Source organism: Diadema setosum, chromosome 2 (assembly GCF_964275005.1).
Source record: "Diadema setosum chromosome 2, eeDiaSeto1, whole genome shotgun sequence".
In the NCBI taxonomy this organism is placed as follows: domain Eukaryota; kingdom Metazoa; phylum Echinodermata; class Echinoidea; order Diadematoida; family Diadematidae; genus Diadema; species Diadema setosum.
This window is the reverse complement of record NC_092686.1, coordinates 21,548,357-21,568,746: the sequence shown is the minus strand read 5'-3', so window position 1 is coordinate 21,568,746 and position 20,390 is coordinate 21,548,357. Positions and strand designations below refer to the sequence as shown.

The 20,390-nt window shown below is 37.0% G+C and overlaps 1 protein-coding gene across 1 annotated transcript in view; it reads right to left on the bottom strand.

The window, feature by feature from the left end:
• The window catches only part of LOC140240745 (uncharacterized), a 72,026-nt gene that overhangs the window by 17,243 nt on the left and 34,393 nt on the right, over window positions 1–20,390 (bottom strand). Inside the window, exon 3 of the mRNA XM_072320514.1 lies at window positions 7,620–7,826. Within this exon, the coding sequence (XP_072176615.1) occupies window positions 7,620–7,826 (207 nt within the window). The remainder of the gene's footprint in view (window positions 1–7,619; window positions 7,827–20,390) is intronic.

The following is a 20,390-nucleotide window of genomic DNA, read 5'->3' as shown; positions in this document are numbered from 1 at the left end:
TATAACAACATTTCAGAAGTATACAATAAGTGCATAATGCCAGATGACATAATACAAATCGAAGGTGCTGTAGTGGCTCAGTGGATAAGAACACAGGCTGTCAGTTATGGGGTCCACGGTTCAAATCCCCAGACTGGAGTGGATGTGCCACTAAACAAGGCACTTCATCCCAATTGCCTTGTCTGGAGAGGGAGTTAAGGTGGCAGTCTCCAGGTTGCTTGCTTTATAGACACCCATTGCTTCTTTAGTAGTGGTCATTTACAGAAATGATTCAATTCAATTCAATTCATCAAGATTTCAATTCAAATAGGCAAATATGAGTAAAGACGGATTCAACAATGCAATGCTGTGAAACAAGAATGTTCGCATGCATTTTAATTTTACAAATTTTGCAAGAGCTAAGTTTCGTGAAATTAAAATGCACGTGAAAGTTCTTGTCTACACTATACGCATTGAATATTAGAGGCAACTCACAAAAATTTCATGCCGCGAAAAAGACCGTCGGCTCCAATTCGCGAAAATTTCATGCCGCCAAAATATCATGTTTTATAGCATGTCACCCTGCATTAGAAATTTTATCCAAAAAAAAAAAGTCACCAGACAATTCAGTTTTTGTTTTCTTGCTATGGTCAAGTTCTGAAAGTGGTGATTCTAAGCTTTAGAGTAACACATATTCAACTCAGACTCATATGATCCTATAACCCACTGAAATAAATACTGGAAAATGAATGTGTAGCAAGGTACATTTCAAAAGAGGGCTTAGGTTAAAGAGTGCTTAAAGTCACCATTTAAGTGATTTGGAACAAAAAGGGGAACTAAATGTCATGGCGACCTTTGCAAAAGGTTACCTTATTGACCAAACACTTTTATGTTCATGCACAACATTCCTTGATTATCATGTCAAAGTATCAAAGTTGCTGCGGACTGCTTTCAAAGCTTCTGTAGGTCTTCCCATACCTCATCTGTAAGGGAAAAACAAAAGAAACCATATTCAAATAGAAAAATAAAATGGGTCACAATAACTTTTAAATCTTGATTTCATGCTTTCAGACTTCACATTTTGATAGAAAAAGGGCATGCCTTGTCAGAAAAACACCTAAAACCCCAAATCATCCTTCAAGTTCATCAAAATTGGTATTTTCAGACCTACTGCAAATAAATCAAACCATGCGATGTTATGTGGGTTTTATGATGACGGGTCACATCTGGTTTGAGGCACTGTCTCAATAGTAATTGCTGCATGTTTACCCATTGTCTCATTATCCATCAAATGTTATGGGTGGGCAATAACTAAAAGTAGTGACATCTATTTTCAGTCATAGTGACTTCTGGTGTGACAGGAAAAGTTTCTTTTGTGTGTGTGAGTGTGTGTGTGTGTGTGTGTGTGTGTGTAGTATACACAGAATTGCCTGGAAACACACACATAAAAAGAAACCTCTAAAGTTAGAATTACATCATGATCACAATGAAACGGTCATGATGTTTACCAGACATGTAATCTCTTCCAACATGAATGCTTTGATTGCTTGAGGTGATCCCGCAATAGACTTTGCACATGAAGGAATTCTACCTTTCTAAAGAATCAAATGAGGGAGGGAAATTGAAGAGAACATAAACTTCTTTAGAATATCAGCAAAATCCTTTAACCAGAAATTTTCATTGTTGCACACTGCCAACTGTAGTTACATTCACACACAGTTGCCCAACTTGAAGTCTAGGTCGAAAACTTAACTGTCGATGATTAGCTCCACTCATTAATTCACGAGCGCACCTAAACTTTAAGTTAAAACTTACGAGCGAGCCCCACTCCATGATTGCACCTGAAGTGCAGAGTCTTTGCTAGTTGACCTTGTGCCCATACAAAATAGCGCAGGGAACAGGACGCCAGCTAGATTCACGCTAACTCACAAGCTCGTTGATTATTGTGTCCACGCAGAGCGAAACTACGAGTGGGACCCCCCCCCCCCCAGCTCATGGAGAGAGCATAAACCCTAAAATGTCTCATGGTTGAAATCATCAACTAAACTTGAAGATTGCTAACTTTTGAGTGCATCCACATGGTGAAAAACTACAAGCTAATCTACAAGCTAATCATCAAGAGTTTAGTTTTTAACCTAAGCTTAAAGTTAAGGAACTGCGTGTGAACCTACCTATTGTATCCCCTGAACCAACCTGAATGATCCCATGTGTGCCATTGTATGAGAAATGAATAAAGATTTGAGTAATTATTTATCATCTGGGTCTAAACATCTAAACAATTAAGAACACACAAGGTGTGTGACCCCACAGCTGATAAATGTTGGAACATGAAGGGCAGTATCACCAAAAACTAGAACAACTGACCATATACCTCAACACCAAGTTTGAAAGAAATTTATAGAATAACAACAAAGTTATGGCATTTCTAAACATTTTTGCAAGTGTTCATCTGGTCAGGGTAACCTTGGACCCTGCAAAAGGAAAATCAATGAGGGTAGCACAGCCAAAACCAATGGTTGCATTAGCCTACCAACACTACATCTGTTTGTGAACGTTGAAGAATATCTATTTTAGTTACTCAGCTTACAGAGCACATGTAACTAGACCTTCCAAAATCACCTTTTACTTCAGCACACAACATCCACCAATAAGGGTCTCCATTGTCTCAAAGTATATTGTAATAGCAAATCTTTAGAAACAGCAGTGATAAACATGACATGAATTCACACAAGAAATGTGGCTGGAAGCACATAATTGTCAGAATATAGCAGGCAGAAACACCATAAGACTGCATGAACCTTCAATGGAAAACCCCATACATCAAAACCAAAATGGAAAAATATCCATCAAGCAACAACCAAGCTACTACAGTGAAAGAAAAAAAAAATCCAGTTAGGTTGAAATTTGACCCTGTAAAAGCTGTATCATTGAGGGCAGCATAGTCTAAATCAATAGGTGTCTTTTCCTAATCAAAATCCACCTCTACTAGCTTAAAGAGAGTGCATGCATTCAGACCATTTTCAAGCTGGAACTGTCAACAACAACAACAACAACAACCACCACCACCACCACCACCACCACCACCACCACCACCACCACCAATACTAGACACAACAGTTGTCCTATGATACACCTCCAAAGCACAGTTGCATGAAAACAGTCAAGAAATGTGGTCAGTAGAGAGCTCATACAATCTGTGACACTTGTGAATGTAAAAGTTTTAACACTGAGGGCACTGTTATCAAAGGCTAGGCAGACTTGGATTGCCCCATTCATTACATGCTTAACTGCCAACTTCAAACAAAATTTATCCATGCAGATGTAGCCAGTACAGTGCCACAATAATGATACTTTTGCCTCTAAAAGTCTGAACACTAAGATCTGTTTTCACCAAAATGAGATGATACACATCTACAGGAAATTTGAGCAAAATTGGTTAAAAATAAAATATGATTTTCATTGTGTTCACACTTCTCATGACAAACTGTTAATATACTTTAGAAGATACAGAATTTGACATGCACAGTCCTCAAGCAATATATCAAGGGCAATCTTGTTTGTGGTACAATTAAAGAAACACACACACAAAAAAATGAGCTTTGATGAAATAATATGTCTTTGAAAAAAAAAAAGACCACCAATTACAGCTTCCAATAAGCTGCAGTACACAACATAAAGAAGGCAAAGCTTTCCCTAACAATCATTCACAGCCTCTGTACATTTCAAGGAAATTATTTATCAAAAGTAAAGCATTTGCTAACCTTATTCTTGTTACCTATTGTTTAAAAAAAGAAACATTCAGCACCACTTAATATGCATGAAAATATTGTGAACATTGCTTCAATGGGACTGTTTTCATTCTGGAATGCCTGATGATCAAAAATTGTTTTGACAGTCACTGATTCCTTTACAGGCATCAAATCCTATGCTAAAAATACACATGTCAAAATAATAAACACCCAGCCTTTTAAGAGGTCGAGATTAAGAAGATTGAGCTTTGAAGGGAACAAGGGGAGCTGGCTGGGTCTGACTAGGAGTGACAGCATGTAAGCATGCCCAAGAATCATAATATTTCACTAAGGCCCTCTCGGCATTCCAATATAAAGAGTAGCATTCCTTGCTATCAAAACACATTTCCATTAAAGTTGTCAAAAACTGAGTATATGTGTGTGTGTGGGGGGGGGGGGGGAGCTGACATCCAAGAATGGCACAGATGGGGCTGAACCATCCACAAGTCATTCCAGGACGAAAATTTTAAGTGTCAGCATACATATTTTTATGCAGTTAAACAGCCTCTTCGTCTTAAGTGCCACCACTGGCAGAAACAAAGGCAAACTAGAGTGTTAACCAAACAGTGAGTCATAACTAATACAATCTCACAATAAATCACAATAAACACTTTCTCATCATTCCCACTTCATTCTCTCCCATCTTCAGACAGACCTGGCTGCTCCGACGTGAAAGGAAATGAACAGGAAGCGGGGTCTGACTGATAAATGCAACAAATCAAGTTCTCAATTTAGCTCAGTACCAGCTAAAAGAAGCGCCGTTAGCCCATCATTGGCAGAAGACTAAGAAAAAGGGGATGCTGAGCCAGGAGGACATCTGTCTGTGCAAAAATTAGTCCGCAGTGGATTTCCTTCTCTTTGGATGCATTCATGCGACATCCAGAAAGGTTTTATGGCAGTTTCTGTCATCCCTTTTGGGAAGCATGAAGGCGGAATTGGTAATTTGTGGGGATTATCCACAGGAATGGTAATAACTTCAGAATATGGAGAGACCTTTAGCTTAATCCATCAAATTGTCGTAATTTAGAAGAATTGATAGTAGCTATTCTCAAGCAGAGGTTCATGAACCCTATGTATGTACGTCAGAATATTATAGAAAAAATGTAAATAATGCAAAAAGGTGGTTATGGAGAGCTGTAGTATAGGATATATGGAAGTCAGAAAAAAAAAGAAGAAGTTAACTATGGACATGCACTAGGTCTGCTCTGATATCACATAAGGCAACTTTATTATCAAGGTACACCAGTGCAAAAATATATCTTTCTTGATAACAAATAGTCTGGAATCACCACAGCTTACCCTGACCCTAAGTGTTGTCTGTTAAAGAACATCCATAAATAATACATGAATACATTATCTAATATTATCTTATCAATTCATTGCTTATTGAATGTTGAAACTATTGCTATGAGCTATGAACCAGCAATAGCCTGACTTTGTCCACATATGACCCCTGGTATATCAGTACCTTAATACATCAAACTTCATTGTAAACTGCATTGAAGTTAATACAGTGAAGAAAAAAAAAGAAGATGTAATTATGAACAGATACACAGATAGACATACAAACTAAAAATATACAGTAATGCCCTTGTCCCCACTATCTGTGCAGAGATATCAACAAGTATATGCAACTGGAGTTAACTCATAATTTGGCATGCATATTTCATGATCAGTCTCACACACATACATGTATATTGAAACTCTATGTTGATATCATGGTTATCATGTCTTTTATTTGTCTGTCTCTGTGTGTGGGGAGACACAAAGGGAGGGACATAGCAGATTCCCACAGTGAAAATGGCACTACATAAAGTCGGCACTCTCCTACTTGCCAGCTGACTATAGAGGGAGACATTTCAAAAGCCAAAGAGTACACTTTGCACTTCATTGCAGATGTTTGTTTGAAGTATCTTCTCTTGTAGAGAGGATCCATCCTAGTGATAAAGGAACATTTTGGCAGAACACAGTTATTAGAGAGGGATTGAAATATGGCCCGAATTGGTGATAAAATGGCAACTGTAAAACCTCACATGAGGTAAAACCTCGCATGATGGTTTATATTCAAAATGTGTCACAAATCATAGGAGTCAATAGAAATTCATGCTAAAATAGTCTACAATACAAACGAGTCTTTGGGAAACAATAACTGTGATTACGAGTTTTTTGTTATACTATACATTATTCTACTTATTTTGCCTACCTTGTTTATTTTGAAAACATATATCTTTACCTGCAACAATGTGTTATTACCTTTTCACAGTTGAATGCACTGATGATATTTCAAAGCTCCAAAAACATATTTTATATCTCATTTGATGATGCAGCAAAATTCAGAAATGATTTTGCTCTCTTTGAGTTTTGTCAATTTGTGATTTGTGTACATCAGACTACAATGTGTGTGTCCTGTTTCACTAAAAAAAGAAGTAAAGATGTTCTGAGCATACTGTGCGAGATGAAATTTTACCGAATTGCTACTTATTGGACATTTTTTGCACATTATTAAATTCACAGCTGTGAGGGTCTAGTAATCATTACTTTACCTTTCATGAAATAGATAAGAATGACTAACAAATGACAATACTAAAAATGAATGTTTCTACATGGTGATTACCTATACATAAAACAACAGTCATCTTGATCTACAGTAGTTACTAGTTGCACAAGATCCAGTGCTGGCATGGCTTGTTGTTACCTCCACCAAGGAGGTTATGTTTTTGTCGGCATTGGTTTGTTTGTCTCTTTGCAAAATGATTCAAAAAGTTGTGAACGGACTTGGATGAAACTTACAGGAAAAGTTGATAATGATACAAGGAACAGATGATTTAAATTTTAGAAGTAATCTGGGAGTTTTTATGAATCTTTGAAGGGTGTATGATCTTTTGGTAGATAGGGTCAATGAACTTGGGAGTTCAAGCTGTGCGTATTTGAGGTTTGCATACATGCACTAAAGCATGTGCTCTGCTCGAGGCGCTGCACAGCAGGAAGCTGATGAGGTAGTTGTAAATACAAGGCTTCTTTAATATTGGGATTCACACATACACAAATTACTAAGTGGTGGGATACAAATCTTGAGAATTGCATCGCAATCATCATACCACAATTTTGTACATATGAACCAAAGATAGTAGAGAGTATAAGAAGATACCAAGGCGCGTGATAAAAATGGAAACAAAATGGCTACCCTACATGACGATACAAAAGAGAGCTAAGTACAAACTCAGTACACCTAGTTCACATCATTCATTTCCAAAGGTAGTGGTATTTTTATTATCTTAAAAAGATTTAAAAGTTATAGTCATAGCTTTTTATCGATTAAGGGTATTATTTTGAAGAACGAGATTTTAAAGTCATAAGGATTATTTCGTGGAAATAAAAATTTGGCAACAACATGATCTAAAAACAAAGACACTTGATAAACAACAACAACTTCACAGACAGCGCATCTCAGGCAAAGACGCACATCACCTGAGACGCGCTGTCTTTGAAGTTGATGTTGTTGTTTATCAAGCTTCAAGACAGCGTGTCTCAGGTGATGTGCGTAATATGCTTAAGGACCGCGCACTGTCCATTTGTTTTGTACAGGAATAGCGCGCACTTTCCTGTCTTTTCAGTTAAGCATCTTTATTATGAACGTGGCTATTGTTTGGAAATTGGGTGATTTACAGCATGCGTGTATGGGTGGAAAGTAGCTGCTTGGCAGAGGCCTGCACTCTGAGAGTACTTTTCTAGTTTTTAAAGAAATTATATTTTCATGCGTTTTTATATCTGTGCACTGCTATTTTTCACAGTTCAATTTAGCAATGATAAAACCACCTTGAAAATTTCAGCTCCTACTCAAGTTCTCCTTACCCCGGATGTAGGCCATGATCTCAGCCACGTTGTTGCACTGCTGCCACTTGTCATAGGACAGGTGCACCACAGACACGAAGAGCTCCATACCCTGGACCATCAGCGTGGCATGGAGGACCTTCCGCTTCACCCTGTCCGTCCGAGAGTGGTGGGTGAGCTCCTGCATCTCTGACCGGAGGATGGGGTACTTGCTGAGGAGGGCGAGTCCTGTGCTGATGAAACAGCGAGAGATAAAGTAAGAGAGACTAGTCCATCAGTTAGGATACAAAATTAGCACTAAAAGAACTGATGCATACTTCTGGAAGTCAACAATGGCAATGCCTCTTTCTATTTTCTGTACAGCATGACAAATGCTTTAATACTCCTTTTTTTCTGCCCATTTGGTTCACATAGATTTACATACAGTGTTTGAAGTGTATAGTCATTACTGTTGACCTTCCAAAGATGAAATGAACTCATCAAATCCATAAAGATCTGTAAAGGTGAAAACATGTGATCATTAGTTGCATTCACACAATAGACAAAATAGCAAGATAATGATCACAATCAAAATCTCGAGATTTTTTTGCACCAATTTAGATGGACAGAAATATCCAGGGAATTGCCATTGCGATAATTTCTCAACCAAACTCCTCATGCCTAAAATTTACCAAAGTGGTGACTCTTGTGTTCATGTGCTGTTCAATTGTGCATATTTTGAATGGTGGGTACAAAAATCTCAAGATTCTTTGCCCCAGCATTCACACACACAACATGGTGCCAATTATTGCACTGTTTCTAAAATTAATCCAATAGTTCCGAAATAAGATTTCCTGGGATTTTGATTGTGATGTTGATCACGCTATTTAGTGGGATTCTTATGTCCACACAGGTAAAAATCTTGAGATTTTGATTGCAATGCACATCTTCAGATTTGTATCCAGCCAATTTGTATCAGTTTGAATTCAGAGACAAAACAGAATGCTTTCCTGAAAAATCATACAACAGTATTCAAGTGTGGAGAAGGGTACTGTATTTCCCATGAAAAACAATCATATTATATATATCATATTGGTAAACCTCTCCATCAGGATGTACCCATACAATTTTTGCCTTGAAGGCAAGTGGATATTTAGAGCTGTAAAGTAATACTAACCAAAAGTTAGGGGAAAAAAAAGAATCAACTAAAATATTTGGGATTTCAACACCCCCACTATCAATTCTGGGATATGGGGGGGGGGGGGGTCCCAAACCTAGCTGGCTGGTCTTTCCATCACACCTGCCAATGCCATTTTTTTTTTTTTTTTTTTGACGCTTTTTATAGCCTTTATTCAGACCAATCAACATTGTTACATTGTAGTGACACAAAATATCTATATTACACTGTTTGACGGACATCAAAAAGGTTTGTGCAAAATATAGATTAAACATTAATAAATTGTACACACTTATTCAGTCACCAGTCTGAATAAAGATTTTATCTAAAACAAATACACTGTACAAGAAACATGAGAGGTGATGGAATTACAAAATCTTTAAAATGTAATCTATTCACCAGTTATAAACATCATGAGAACTAATATCTCTCTGGGTCATAGGCAAGTGGAGATTCATAACCAGATAATTAAGCTTTGATAATGACGATCAGAGAAAAAGAACCAGTATATGGAGCGGGCAAAGCAAAACACAGGATATTCCATTCATTTTAAATAGATTGACTGAGATAAATACAAAAGATATGTCTTAAACGGGATGCAATAATTAAACCCGGTATTTCATGAAGTATAATTTTCCCATTTCGCGTAATGTAATGTCAATTTATCCTTTAAAGTTGCTTTTTCATATTCAGACTGTTTTGAGGTGGCAATTGCCTTAGATATTTCTTTACAGGTTGGAACTCTTCCACTTTTACGGTTAGCAAAAATCATATGCTTAATCAAAATTAACACATGATTCAACAAAGCATCGAGTTTGATATTTTCCCTGAATCCAAGTAAAACGTCAAGCCAATTTATATTAACAAACTGAGGAAATTTTAGTTTATTTCCTACCTCGTTCCATATTCGATAAACTAAAGGACAGTCATAGAATATATGATAATATGTTTCAACCTCTTCCCTACAAAAGGAGCACAGATTTGATTGTGTTATTCCAAACTGGTGAAGTTTATCATTACAAAAAATAACATTGTGCAGAAGCTTATATTGGAATTCTCTCAGCTTCCAGTCTAGTGTCGAAATTCTAGGAATAGAAAAACAAACTGCAGTAGCCGATCTATCCATGTTTAATGCTAATACTTCTGGGTGTTTTGAAAGAAAAGAATCTTCAATGGTACCAATAAAAATATTGTATATCATTTTTGAAGATACTGACAATAAGGGGTACACTTTTTTGTTTATATTAAGACTAATTTCAAAAACATCAGCAGGGTTATCACTCAAAATATGATCCCTCACGTTACCTTTTCTCGCCACCTTCCATTCTGCTGGAAATTTATCATACAATTCATAAAGAGAGATTAAATCGTCTGCATTTAGGCCCTTTCTAATAAAATAAGCCCCTGGTCTAATTTTTCCACCAGCGTCAATGACATGTTTAACTTGAAAAACATTAGCTTTAAATAGTTTTTCATTAAAGGGAAAATTCCTACCTGAAATAAAAAAATTATTAAAAATTATTTGATTTTCATTATACGTTTCTTTAACAATTACATTTTTTCCTTTCAAGTAATCCCAGATATCTAAAAATTCTAAATACAACTTCGGCGCTTTAATATTTAATAACCGGGGATCATAATTACAATGAAAAATTAATCTCCCTCCTACTTTGTTAAATACATGTTCAAAAAACTGTTTCCATTTCATATTCTTATCACCTCTAAAAAGTCTCTTAATCCACATTATGCGCTGGGCATACACCATGTACCTAAAATTCAGCATTTTCATTCCCCCTTTATCATAATTCAAATACAATAAATTTCTCTTTATTTTGTCACGACCGTTCCAAATAAAATTAAAACAAATCGTTTCCACCTCTCTGAAAACCCATCGAGGTACTGACATTATGGAAGAAACGTATAATAGCTTAGATATAGCAAATACTTTAACCAGTTGAATTTTCCCAAAAAGGGTCAAATCCCTTTGCTTCCACCATCCCAACAATTTTTTTATTTTACTCAAAATTTCTTTATAATTCATTTCTTCTTTAACATTAATATCTAAAGAAAAATATATTCCTAGCACTTTAACTGTTTGAACCAATTTGCCCAGCGTTATTCCAGTCAAGTTATCATTATTCTGACTAGAAGACCCCAATTTCATAATATATGTCTTATCCCTGTTTATCTTTAATCCCAATGTATAATAAAAAGAATCCAATATATTATCTAATCTTTCTATATCACGTTTTTCTTTCACAAAAATTGAACAATCATCTGCATACATTACTATCTTTGTCTCCATATCACCAATCAAGATACCCTTTAAATCTTTTTCATTTCGAATAAACAATGCTAGTGTTTCTATAATCAACAGAAAGAGGTATGGAGACAAGGGATCCCCTTGCCTTACTCCCCTACCTATTTCGAAGTATCCCGTGGAGAAGCCTCCATTCATAACACAACTAATTGCATTGTTGTATAAGACTTCTATCCATCTACAAAAATATGGACCAAAGCCATATTTTGTCATTAATAATTTCATGTAAGAGTGTGAGACGGTGTCAAAAGCTTTCTCAAAGTCGACTGTCACTAGATAGCCCTGCACATTGTACAACTGCGTATAAAATATAATATCATCAATAACCCTAACAGCCTCTCCAATATTCCTCTCGGGCAAAAATCCAACTTGATCTACGTGTATAACTTCTCCTAATACCAGTTTTATTCTTTCGGATAAAACTTTAGATAAAAGTTTATAGTCTACATTAAGAAGGGTAATTGGTCGGTAATTACAAATATACAAAGGATCTTTATCTTCTTTTTTAATTATTGTTATTACGCCCTGTCTTTGTGAGATTGATAATTCCCCTTTCTCAAAAGCTGCATTAAAAGATTCTAAAACAAGGTTTCCTATATCAGACCAAAATATTCGATAAAATTCAACTGTTAATCCATCATTTCCTGGTGATTTATTTAAAGGCATTTTATTTAATATCGAAATACATTCACCCATTGTAATCTTCTCATCACATGATTTTTTACTGTCTTCACCTATATTCAAATGAGGCATATTAATAAAAAGATCCTCTTTATTGTCTATTATCTCACCTTGAGAATACAAATTTTGATAAAATTTTTTAATTTCTTTCAGAATCTGCTTCGAATCAGTAATTTCTACACTATCTTCTAATTTTAATTTATCTATAAATGTTTTTCTCTGATTAGATGCTAATAATTGTTTAAAATAATTTTCATTAATTTCACTTTCCTCAAACCACTTAGCCCGCGATCTCACTTGTAATCCCGCTACTTTCTGATCATATAATCCTTTCATCTCATTTCTCTTCAATTCTAATTGATGTAAAATATCATTATCTTTGGAAATAATTAACAATTGTTCTAAATCAGAAATATTTTTCTGCAATTTCCTTATTTTTTCCTGTATTTCTTGCGCCTTTCCTTTCGAATATTTCTTTGTTATTTCACGAATTTTCATTTTAACAAAATCCCAAAGGACTCTAACATCTGTAAACTCCTTCTTTCCTTGCTCTATTATAGATTTAATTTCTGCTCTCAAAAAAAGTACATATTCTTTATCTAAACACAAACTATTATTAAACTTCCAATAAGATGGTCCTATATTCTTTGAAATGTTGTAATTTAAGATCAGTCCTAACTGAATAGCCGAGTGATCAGGGGCAATTGATGAAAAAATATTACACTCTAAAATTTGCTTCTCCAATTGATTAGAAATTATCCAATAATCTAACCTACTTTGTATCAAAGGGTTCTTCTGCTTATATGTAAATTGGATCTTATCTGGATTTCTTTTCCTCCATATGTCTAAGGCATCGAAGGTTCCAAGGAAATGTTCAAATTCTAAATTAAACTGATGGCCTATAGTACTCCTTTTACTCGAAATATCATAATCAAAATTTCGAATCATATTAAAGTCCCCACCAATAATCATAAACGAGTTATTAACATTAAAATTGTTGAGGTGATCACTTAACTTATTTAAAAAATCAATTTGCTCTTGCTGCTTTTCTCGAACCGGAAAATAAACATTGCATAAAATGTAACTTGTATTGGATACTTCAATCTCCAATAATATGTATCTCCCTTCTGAGTCACCCTCCTGCTTCAATACCTTCAACTTTAATTTATTTGATATGAGGACACAAACTCCCCGACTGTGGTTACTCCCATGACTAAAAAAACAGTGCCCGCTCCATTCCCTCTTCCACTGGTCCTCTACGTCAATTGTACTAAATGTTTCCTGAAGAAAAATTATATCTCCTCTCTCCATACTCCATTGAACTATAGCCTTTCTTTTGGTTACATCTCTAAGACCCTTAACATTTAAAGAAACTAAACTCAAAGTATCTGATTTCCTACTCATTTTATGTTCCATCACCTTTCACTTGAACATACAAAAACAACACCGACAAGAACAAAAATATATACAAAAAAAGAACGAGTGCAATACCCCTTGTTCTTACAAGAGGAGTTGCTGTGAGCTCTCCCCTTCTCACTTTCATTAAATGGTTTCCATAAAATAAAAAATAAAAAAACCCTCTAATGATTGTATGCAAAACATTATTCAAGCTTTCTTCTGCATCCCTATGTTTATGGTACATGGTATCGTTACTATAACTTAAAGCAGAGAAGGTGGCTGGCTAGCCTCGACTACGGGTATTTCTTTCATGGCACATTACACAAAGGCCTAACATGGAATTCCCTGTCTGCTGTAAAAAAAAAAAAAAAAAAACATTGGCTGAAAATTCCAAAGTTATACATCACCATGCAGTTTCTGGCAGCATTTGCTTTACAAATTTTGTACCTGGCTCTTTCCATCTTATTGACTCATGGCACGGCGTGACCCGCACCTTACTCATTGCGCATAATCTTAACAGTATAGCCATGCCCCACACAGTGACTTATCAATTCAAAGATGCAATTTCTAAAACACAGATTCAAAAACTACACTTAACACAAAAACGACCAAACAAACAGTTCCTTACATGCCCCCAAAACCGTTCATTCTATTGTGTAAGAGTCACGGTGTGAGAAGATTCTATAACAATTGTGTTTAATGCGAGCCTGTGTTGCATGACTTAAAGTGTCTGGCAGTACGTTATGCATGTATGCCATAAATCACAACAGTGTCGCGTGACCAAAAATTCTTAACCTACAATCAGTGCTGTACATTTGCATACTACATTGCTAACTAATGACGAGACATGACCCAACCTAAAGCAGTGCTACTGATCCATATTGCTCGCCACACCCCATGTAAGCGATTGGGCCACCTGACTCTGATCAAGTAACTTCTTAATATTCAAACAGGTGGTTACAAAAATCTTCCATGATACCTTTCATTAATGACACCCCTCCCCCTCATCTTTGCTTATATATGTTTGAACCGTAATCTACATTAATGTGGCTACTGATGCTGAACAAAGAAATACTTTGCCTGTAGTGTACCACATCTTGCATCTACTGACATTTGCAGGACACGACCCACGACCGACTTTTTGACACAAAAATATCTTGACACGACACCTTACATCAATGACACGCCCCTCGTCTTTGCTGACATATGCTTGAACCGTCATCTACATTTATATGGCTTTTAATGCGTAACAAAAAAAAAGTACTCTGTCAGTAGTGTACCATATATCCTACATCTACTGACATTTGCAAAAACCTGCCCACCTTTATTTATTGCGCATAATGCCATAAAACAGCAACACATATTAAACATTTTACTATTTTTTGGTAGTTGCATGTGGTCACATTCATGTCTTTATACTGGGTTGCATGTACCGTTGGGTGCAATTATCTATATAGGACATTGATATTATCAAGGGGCCACTGCACATAGATAAATCATCACTGCGGTACTCTATACCAAATCGTATTCAGCAAAAAAAAAAAAAAAAAAAAAATAATAATAATAATAATAATGTTCATTTTTTTTTTCAATTAGTAAAGGAAAACTCCAAAGCAGATGAATATACCTACCCACTTTTTTCATATAATCCCTAAGAAATATCAAAGAAAATTTTTACTACTCCATCAATTACAATCATTTATTCCATGTGCCGTGGGCCTTTTATTTGACAGTATATTTTCTTGAAACATGAATTTACATACCTCCAGTATATCTAAACACCCGGGGAGGTTATTTTGAGACCAGGGATATTAGCTACAGGCAAATGATAACGATGGTATCTCCCTTGTATTATAATGTAAGGAAAACACGCCCTCTGACACGAGCCGCAGATGAAAGAAGGTAGCTGGGTGTCACTAGCCACGGCTACGGGTGTTTCTTTTATGGCAGATTACACAGGAGAACCTAATTTAAAATTCCCTGTCTATTGCGTACATTAAGAAACAGTGGCAAAAATCCCAAAATTACACATTACCATGCAATTCCTCGCAGCTCTTGCTATACAATTTTGTACCTGGCTCTTTCCCAAGTGACTCTTGGCAAGGCGTGACCGGTCCTGACCTGCACCTTATTCATTGCGCATGATCTTACCAGAAGCCACGCCCCAAGAGTGACTTGTCGGTTTGCAGCCTTGCACGGTGCATTTTCCAAACACACACACAAAAACAAAACAAAAAAGGAAAAGAGAGAGAAGAAAGACTACACTCAAAACAAAGGCAAAACGGCCAACCAATCATTTCTTGCATACCTAAAAAAACTGCTCTTTCTATTGTGTTAATGTCCTCGTTTCCGAGGATTCTGTATCTATTGTTTCATTTACTGCTAGAATGTGTTGCGTGACTTAGTGTCTGGCAATACATGTTGTATGCCTTAAATAACTGTCACGTGACAAAAAAAAAAAAATCTTATTACAATCCAGTGCTATACATTTGCATACATTTCTTCTATCGTACATTACTAATAAAGAGACTTGGACCAACCTAAAGCAGTGCGCTAATGATCTACATAGCCACACCCCATATATAGCGATTGGGCCACCTGACATTGACACAGGTGACTTCTTAATAAACAAATATTGGTTACAAAAGTATCTTCCACGACATCTTTCATCAATAAACACACCCCCTCGTCTTTGCTTAAATGTGTTTTGACCGTAATGTACATTCATAATGGCTACTGATGCGTAACAACAAGGAATACTCTGCCTGTGGTGTACCCCATCACACTTCTACTGACATTTGCAAGACACAACCCACGACCTGACTTTCGACACAGGTATGTTACACAACACCTTATGTCACGCCCCCTCGTCTTTGCTGACGTGTGCTTGGACCTTAAATTTTCATTGATATGGCTATCAATACGTAACAAAATAAAAATACTCTGCCTATAGCGTACCACCTCTTACATATACTGACATTTGCAAAAAAACATTATATATTCCATGTGCAATGGGCCTATTATTTGACAGTATATTTTCTTAAAACATGAAATCACATACCCTCAGTATATTTAAACACCCGGAGAGGTTATTTTGAGACCAGGGATATAGCTACAGGCAATTGGTGACGATGTTATCTTCCTTGTATTATAATGCAAAGAAAACACGCCCTCTGACACAAGCCGCGGATGTAAGAAGGTATAGCTGGGTAGCCACGGCTAGGGGTGTTTGTTTTTGTTTTTGTTTTGTTGTTGGCAGATTACACAGAAACCTAATATAAATTTCCCTGTCTATTGTACATAATAAAAAAAAACAGTGGCAGAAAATTTCAAAATTATACATAACTATGCAGTTCTTCGCAGCACTTGCTATACAATTTTGTACCTGGCTCTTTCTCAAGTGACTCTTGGCAGAGCGTGACCGGCCCTGACTTGCACCTTATTACATTGCGCATGATCTGAACAGAAGCCACGCCCCACAAAGTGACTTGTCGGTCGCAGGGTGCATTGTCTGAACACAAATTAAAAAAGAAAACTAAATTCAAAACAAGAGCAAAACGGCCACCTATCAATTTCTTGCATGCCAAGACACCGCTCATTCTATTGTGTGAACGTCCAAGTGTCCGAGCATCGTTTACTGACAGCATCTGTGTCGCGTGGCAGAAAAATTCTTGCCCTACAATCCACTGCTATACATTTGCATATATTTCTTCTACGTAACTCGTACAATACTAATAACGAGACATGACCCAACCTGATGCAGTGTTAATAATCCAATTACTAGTCACACCCCGTGTTATCCGATTGGGCCACCTGATTTATTTAACGCAAATGTGTCTTACACGATACCTTTCATTGATGACACGCCCTTTCGTCTTCACTTGCATAATTATGCTTAAAACCTAATCTACATTGATATAACTATTAATGCGTATCAAAGAAAAATATTCTGCCTACAGAGTGCTACATCTTGCATGTGCTGACCTTTATAAGGCGTGACCCACCCTTATTCACTGCGCATGATCCTTAACACTTGCCCCATATACTGTACTTAAATTTTCAAACATTTGAAAATAATTTTAAAACTTCAAAATTACATCTTTTTTAATCACAGTCATTATTTAAGAGAAATTTCCCCAAGTCCTCCTCCATGACAGCATGCACGGAAGACACGCCCTCTGCCGTTTGTTACAAATATGTGTGAGCCATACTTTTCATTGAGTGGGCCATTGTTGCGTGACAAAAAAGAAAGAAAAAAAAAAAGTCCGCCATTCGTGTACAGACTGTGTGTCGCGCGGCAGAGAATTCAGATTCAACAAGACACTGTATATTTAAGACAGTGGTCACGTGACAAGAAATTCCGGTTTCACAGAAAGCACTGTGTAAAAGGCGAGTGCGTCTTAGAGGCATAAAATTCCGATTTCACAAAACACTGTGTACATCTAAAAGAAAAGTGTCGCGTGGCACAAAATTCCTATTCCACAAAGCACACCAGTGGGATGACATGAAAAATAAGCTTTATCTTGCAATGACAGGATGCGACCCTATACCTTCATTGCGCATGGTCCTTAGCACGTGCCACGCCCCATATAGTGATTACGTTGACTTTGGGGACTTTGTAACATAAGTTGCATTTTCCTACATCCATTTAAAAGTCGAAATATAATCTCAAAAAACACTACGAGCAATAATAACAAAATGAATTTACAAATTGACGTATATTCTACACCCTTCCTGACCGACCTTAAATTGATATGTGCACGAGTAACCCAATCGAAACCCGTAATATACTGTTACCTATCAGGCAAGTGTGAAGGCTCTTGACAAAGCAATACTGAGTTTCCATGACGGAAGGAAAGAAAAAAAATCGATTTTATATGTGGTTGTTTTTAAGGACAATACAAATTATCCCGTATACAACTATCCCGTATACAACGAATTTGAAGGCACAGGAGAACATTGAGGAGTAGTGATAAAAAATAAATAAAAAAGTCTATCGCAGGGATTTATGCATCTTGTCGTGTACATGTATGTATGAGTCTAAGAACCACCCAGGTAGCCAACAAAAAGAGATAGAGGGAAAAAAAAACCGAGGGAAATCCATTCATATTTGATTAAGCCATGTGAAAGGATAAAAAACAACAACAGCAGTTGATTAACCACGTGGCCCTATAGCGCGCTTGGTAAATCAATTCATCCGTGTATATATCATGCTTTATCGCATTACGTCGTGTCTTTAAACATGTCATCTGGTGAAGGATAGTGAGTGTTAGCCCTCCACCTTCGAATAAACATAAACTAATATACTGTATAGTCTAAAATCCGCGACCTTTCTTTCTTTTTTTTTTAATAGAGCACCATAATTAGTCTTTCCTCCTTAGTGAAAGGAGAACGACCTTCCCGTGCACCATAAGATATAACTTTCCCATGCATTGCTCTCGGAAATTTTCATCCATGAATTTAAAGTCGTGCTCTCGAAAATCGATTTTTTTTTTCCTTTTTTGCAGCGATGTCATGAATTCCATTACTTCAATCAATTTTAACATGTTAGCGCTCTTTAGTCACTTTCTCAGCGAAGACCAAAAACTAATGCGAAATTAAATTTTGCCACTGTAACACATTAAAGTCATTCGCATATGAACAGCGTGGCAAAACTCAAAACTCACATCACTTAAACTTTATAATGTATAATTTTAAACATTCAAAAAAAAAAAGATTTTATTTACCCTTCATAACCTTTGTGGGAAAAAAAAAAAAGAAGCTATTCCAATATTACCGTGAAATTTAAAATTCTACCCTTTTAACAACCTAACGACATATCAGAAGTACAAATCCCATATCACTTAAACTTTATAATACATTAAATTTTAAACATTAAGAAATTCTATTTACCCTGACTGTGTGCAATAAGGATAAACCTCGATTTGAAGCTTTTAAAACAAACGACTTTGAGCTTTATAGCATATCCTCGAAAAGGGGAATCATGCTATAATTTACATGAACATCAATTCCATGCCAATCTGAACTGTCATCTAGTGTCTCTATTGACTCGAAGTTAATATTCGCTCATTCGACATCAATACTGTACGTTAATCTACTTTTTGTACGTTTTTCCCCCTTCTTCCTTCTTAAATTTCCTTTCACATGTATTCTGAGCTCAGTCTTGGTAGGTTTTCCACACTGTGGTGCCTTTCTCACGAAACTCCAAAATAACCGAAGTTCCGCTTACCGATATTTTCGTTGAGAGACCTCTTTCCTTTCGAAGTTTGTAGGCCTGGTTGGCCAAGAAACCTCTGCGTCTCCTCATAGCTGGAGGCAGGTCGGTGCGAACCGAGATACGGTTCGATGATGGGGGGTTCCTCGACGTGTCGGCTGAACTGTTGCTGGCCTGCGGGCGGTTTCGGGAGCTTTCCACGTACGCTGCGAGTATGTCGTTCCTGTCCTTCATGTGGCAGAATCGCGCGATGATCGGGGCGGGGCCTTGCTGTGGGGGTTGGGTTCCGGTTCCTCGTCGTGGTAGTCGATGGGCGTTGGCCAACATTATTCCCTCAGCGGTCGTCTCGTTGATTCCCAGCGTAACGAAAGTGTCTTTCAAGACGTTTTCCACATTTTCTCCCCTCGTTTCGCGGATTCCGTAAAAAAGCAAATTGGCCTTCCTGTCGTGGATTTCCATTAGTGTTATTGTTTTCTCAAGAGCCTCAATTTTTTGTTGCAGAGATTCTTTAACCCTAGGAATGGTTTCCTTTTCAATCTCTAAGATTTTGTCGGAGTTGAACTTTACGCTGGTTTCAATTTCCTCAAATCTGTTGTTAATAGCCGAGACGTCTTGGGAAATTTTGTCCAACTTCCCGTCCACTGAGGTCTTGAAATCTATCAGGCTGTTCTGTAAGTCCCTCAGAGTGGGTTGGGCTTCTTCAGCCTCGCTTCTCGAAATTCCGGCTGTTGGCATGGCCGGCGGAGAGGCGGTCCCCGGTGCTGGGGGTGTGGCAGGCGTAGCTTTAGGCCTTGCGGCAATTGCACTCCCGTGGCGAGTTACTCTAGTAGACATGGTCAAAACGCATTAGTGTTCACACGTATATAATTAGCGAGAAGGGGAGGAGCTCACACAATGCAGAGAGCTCACGCTGCCATACGTCTGCTCTCGACGACGTCTCTTCAATGTGACAGCATTGGTAAATACTGCCCTCTTGTGGTTGTGGCTATGAAAGTTGAGTATTTTATGAAGGGTTTGAAGTAG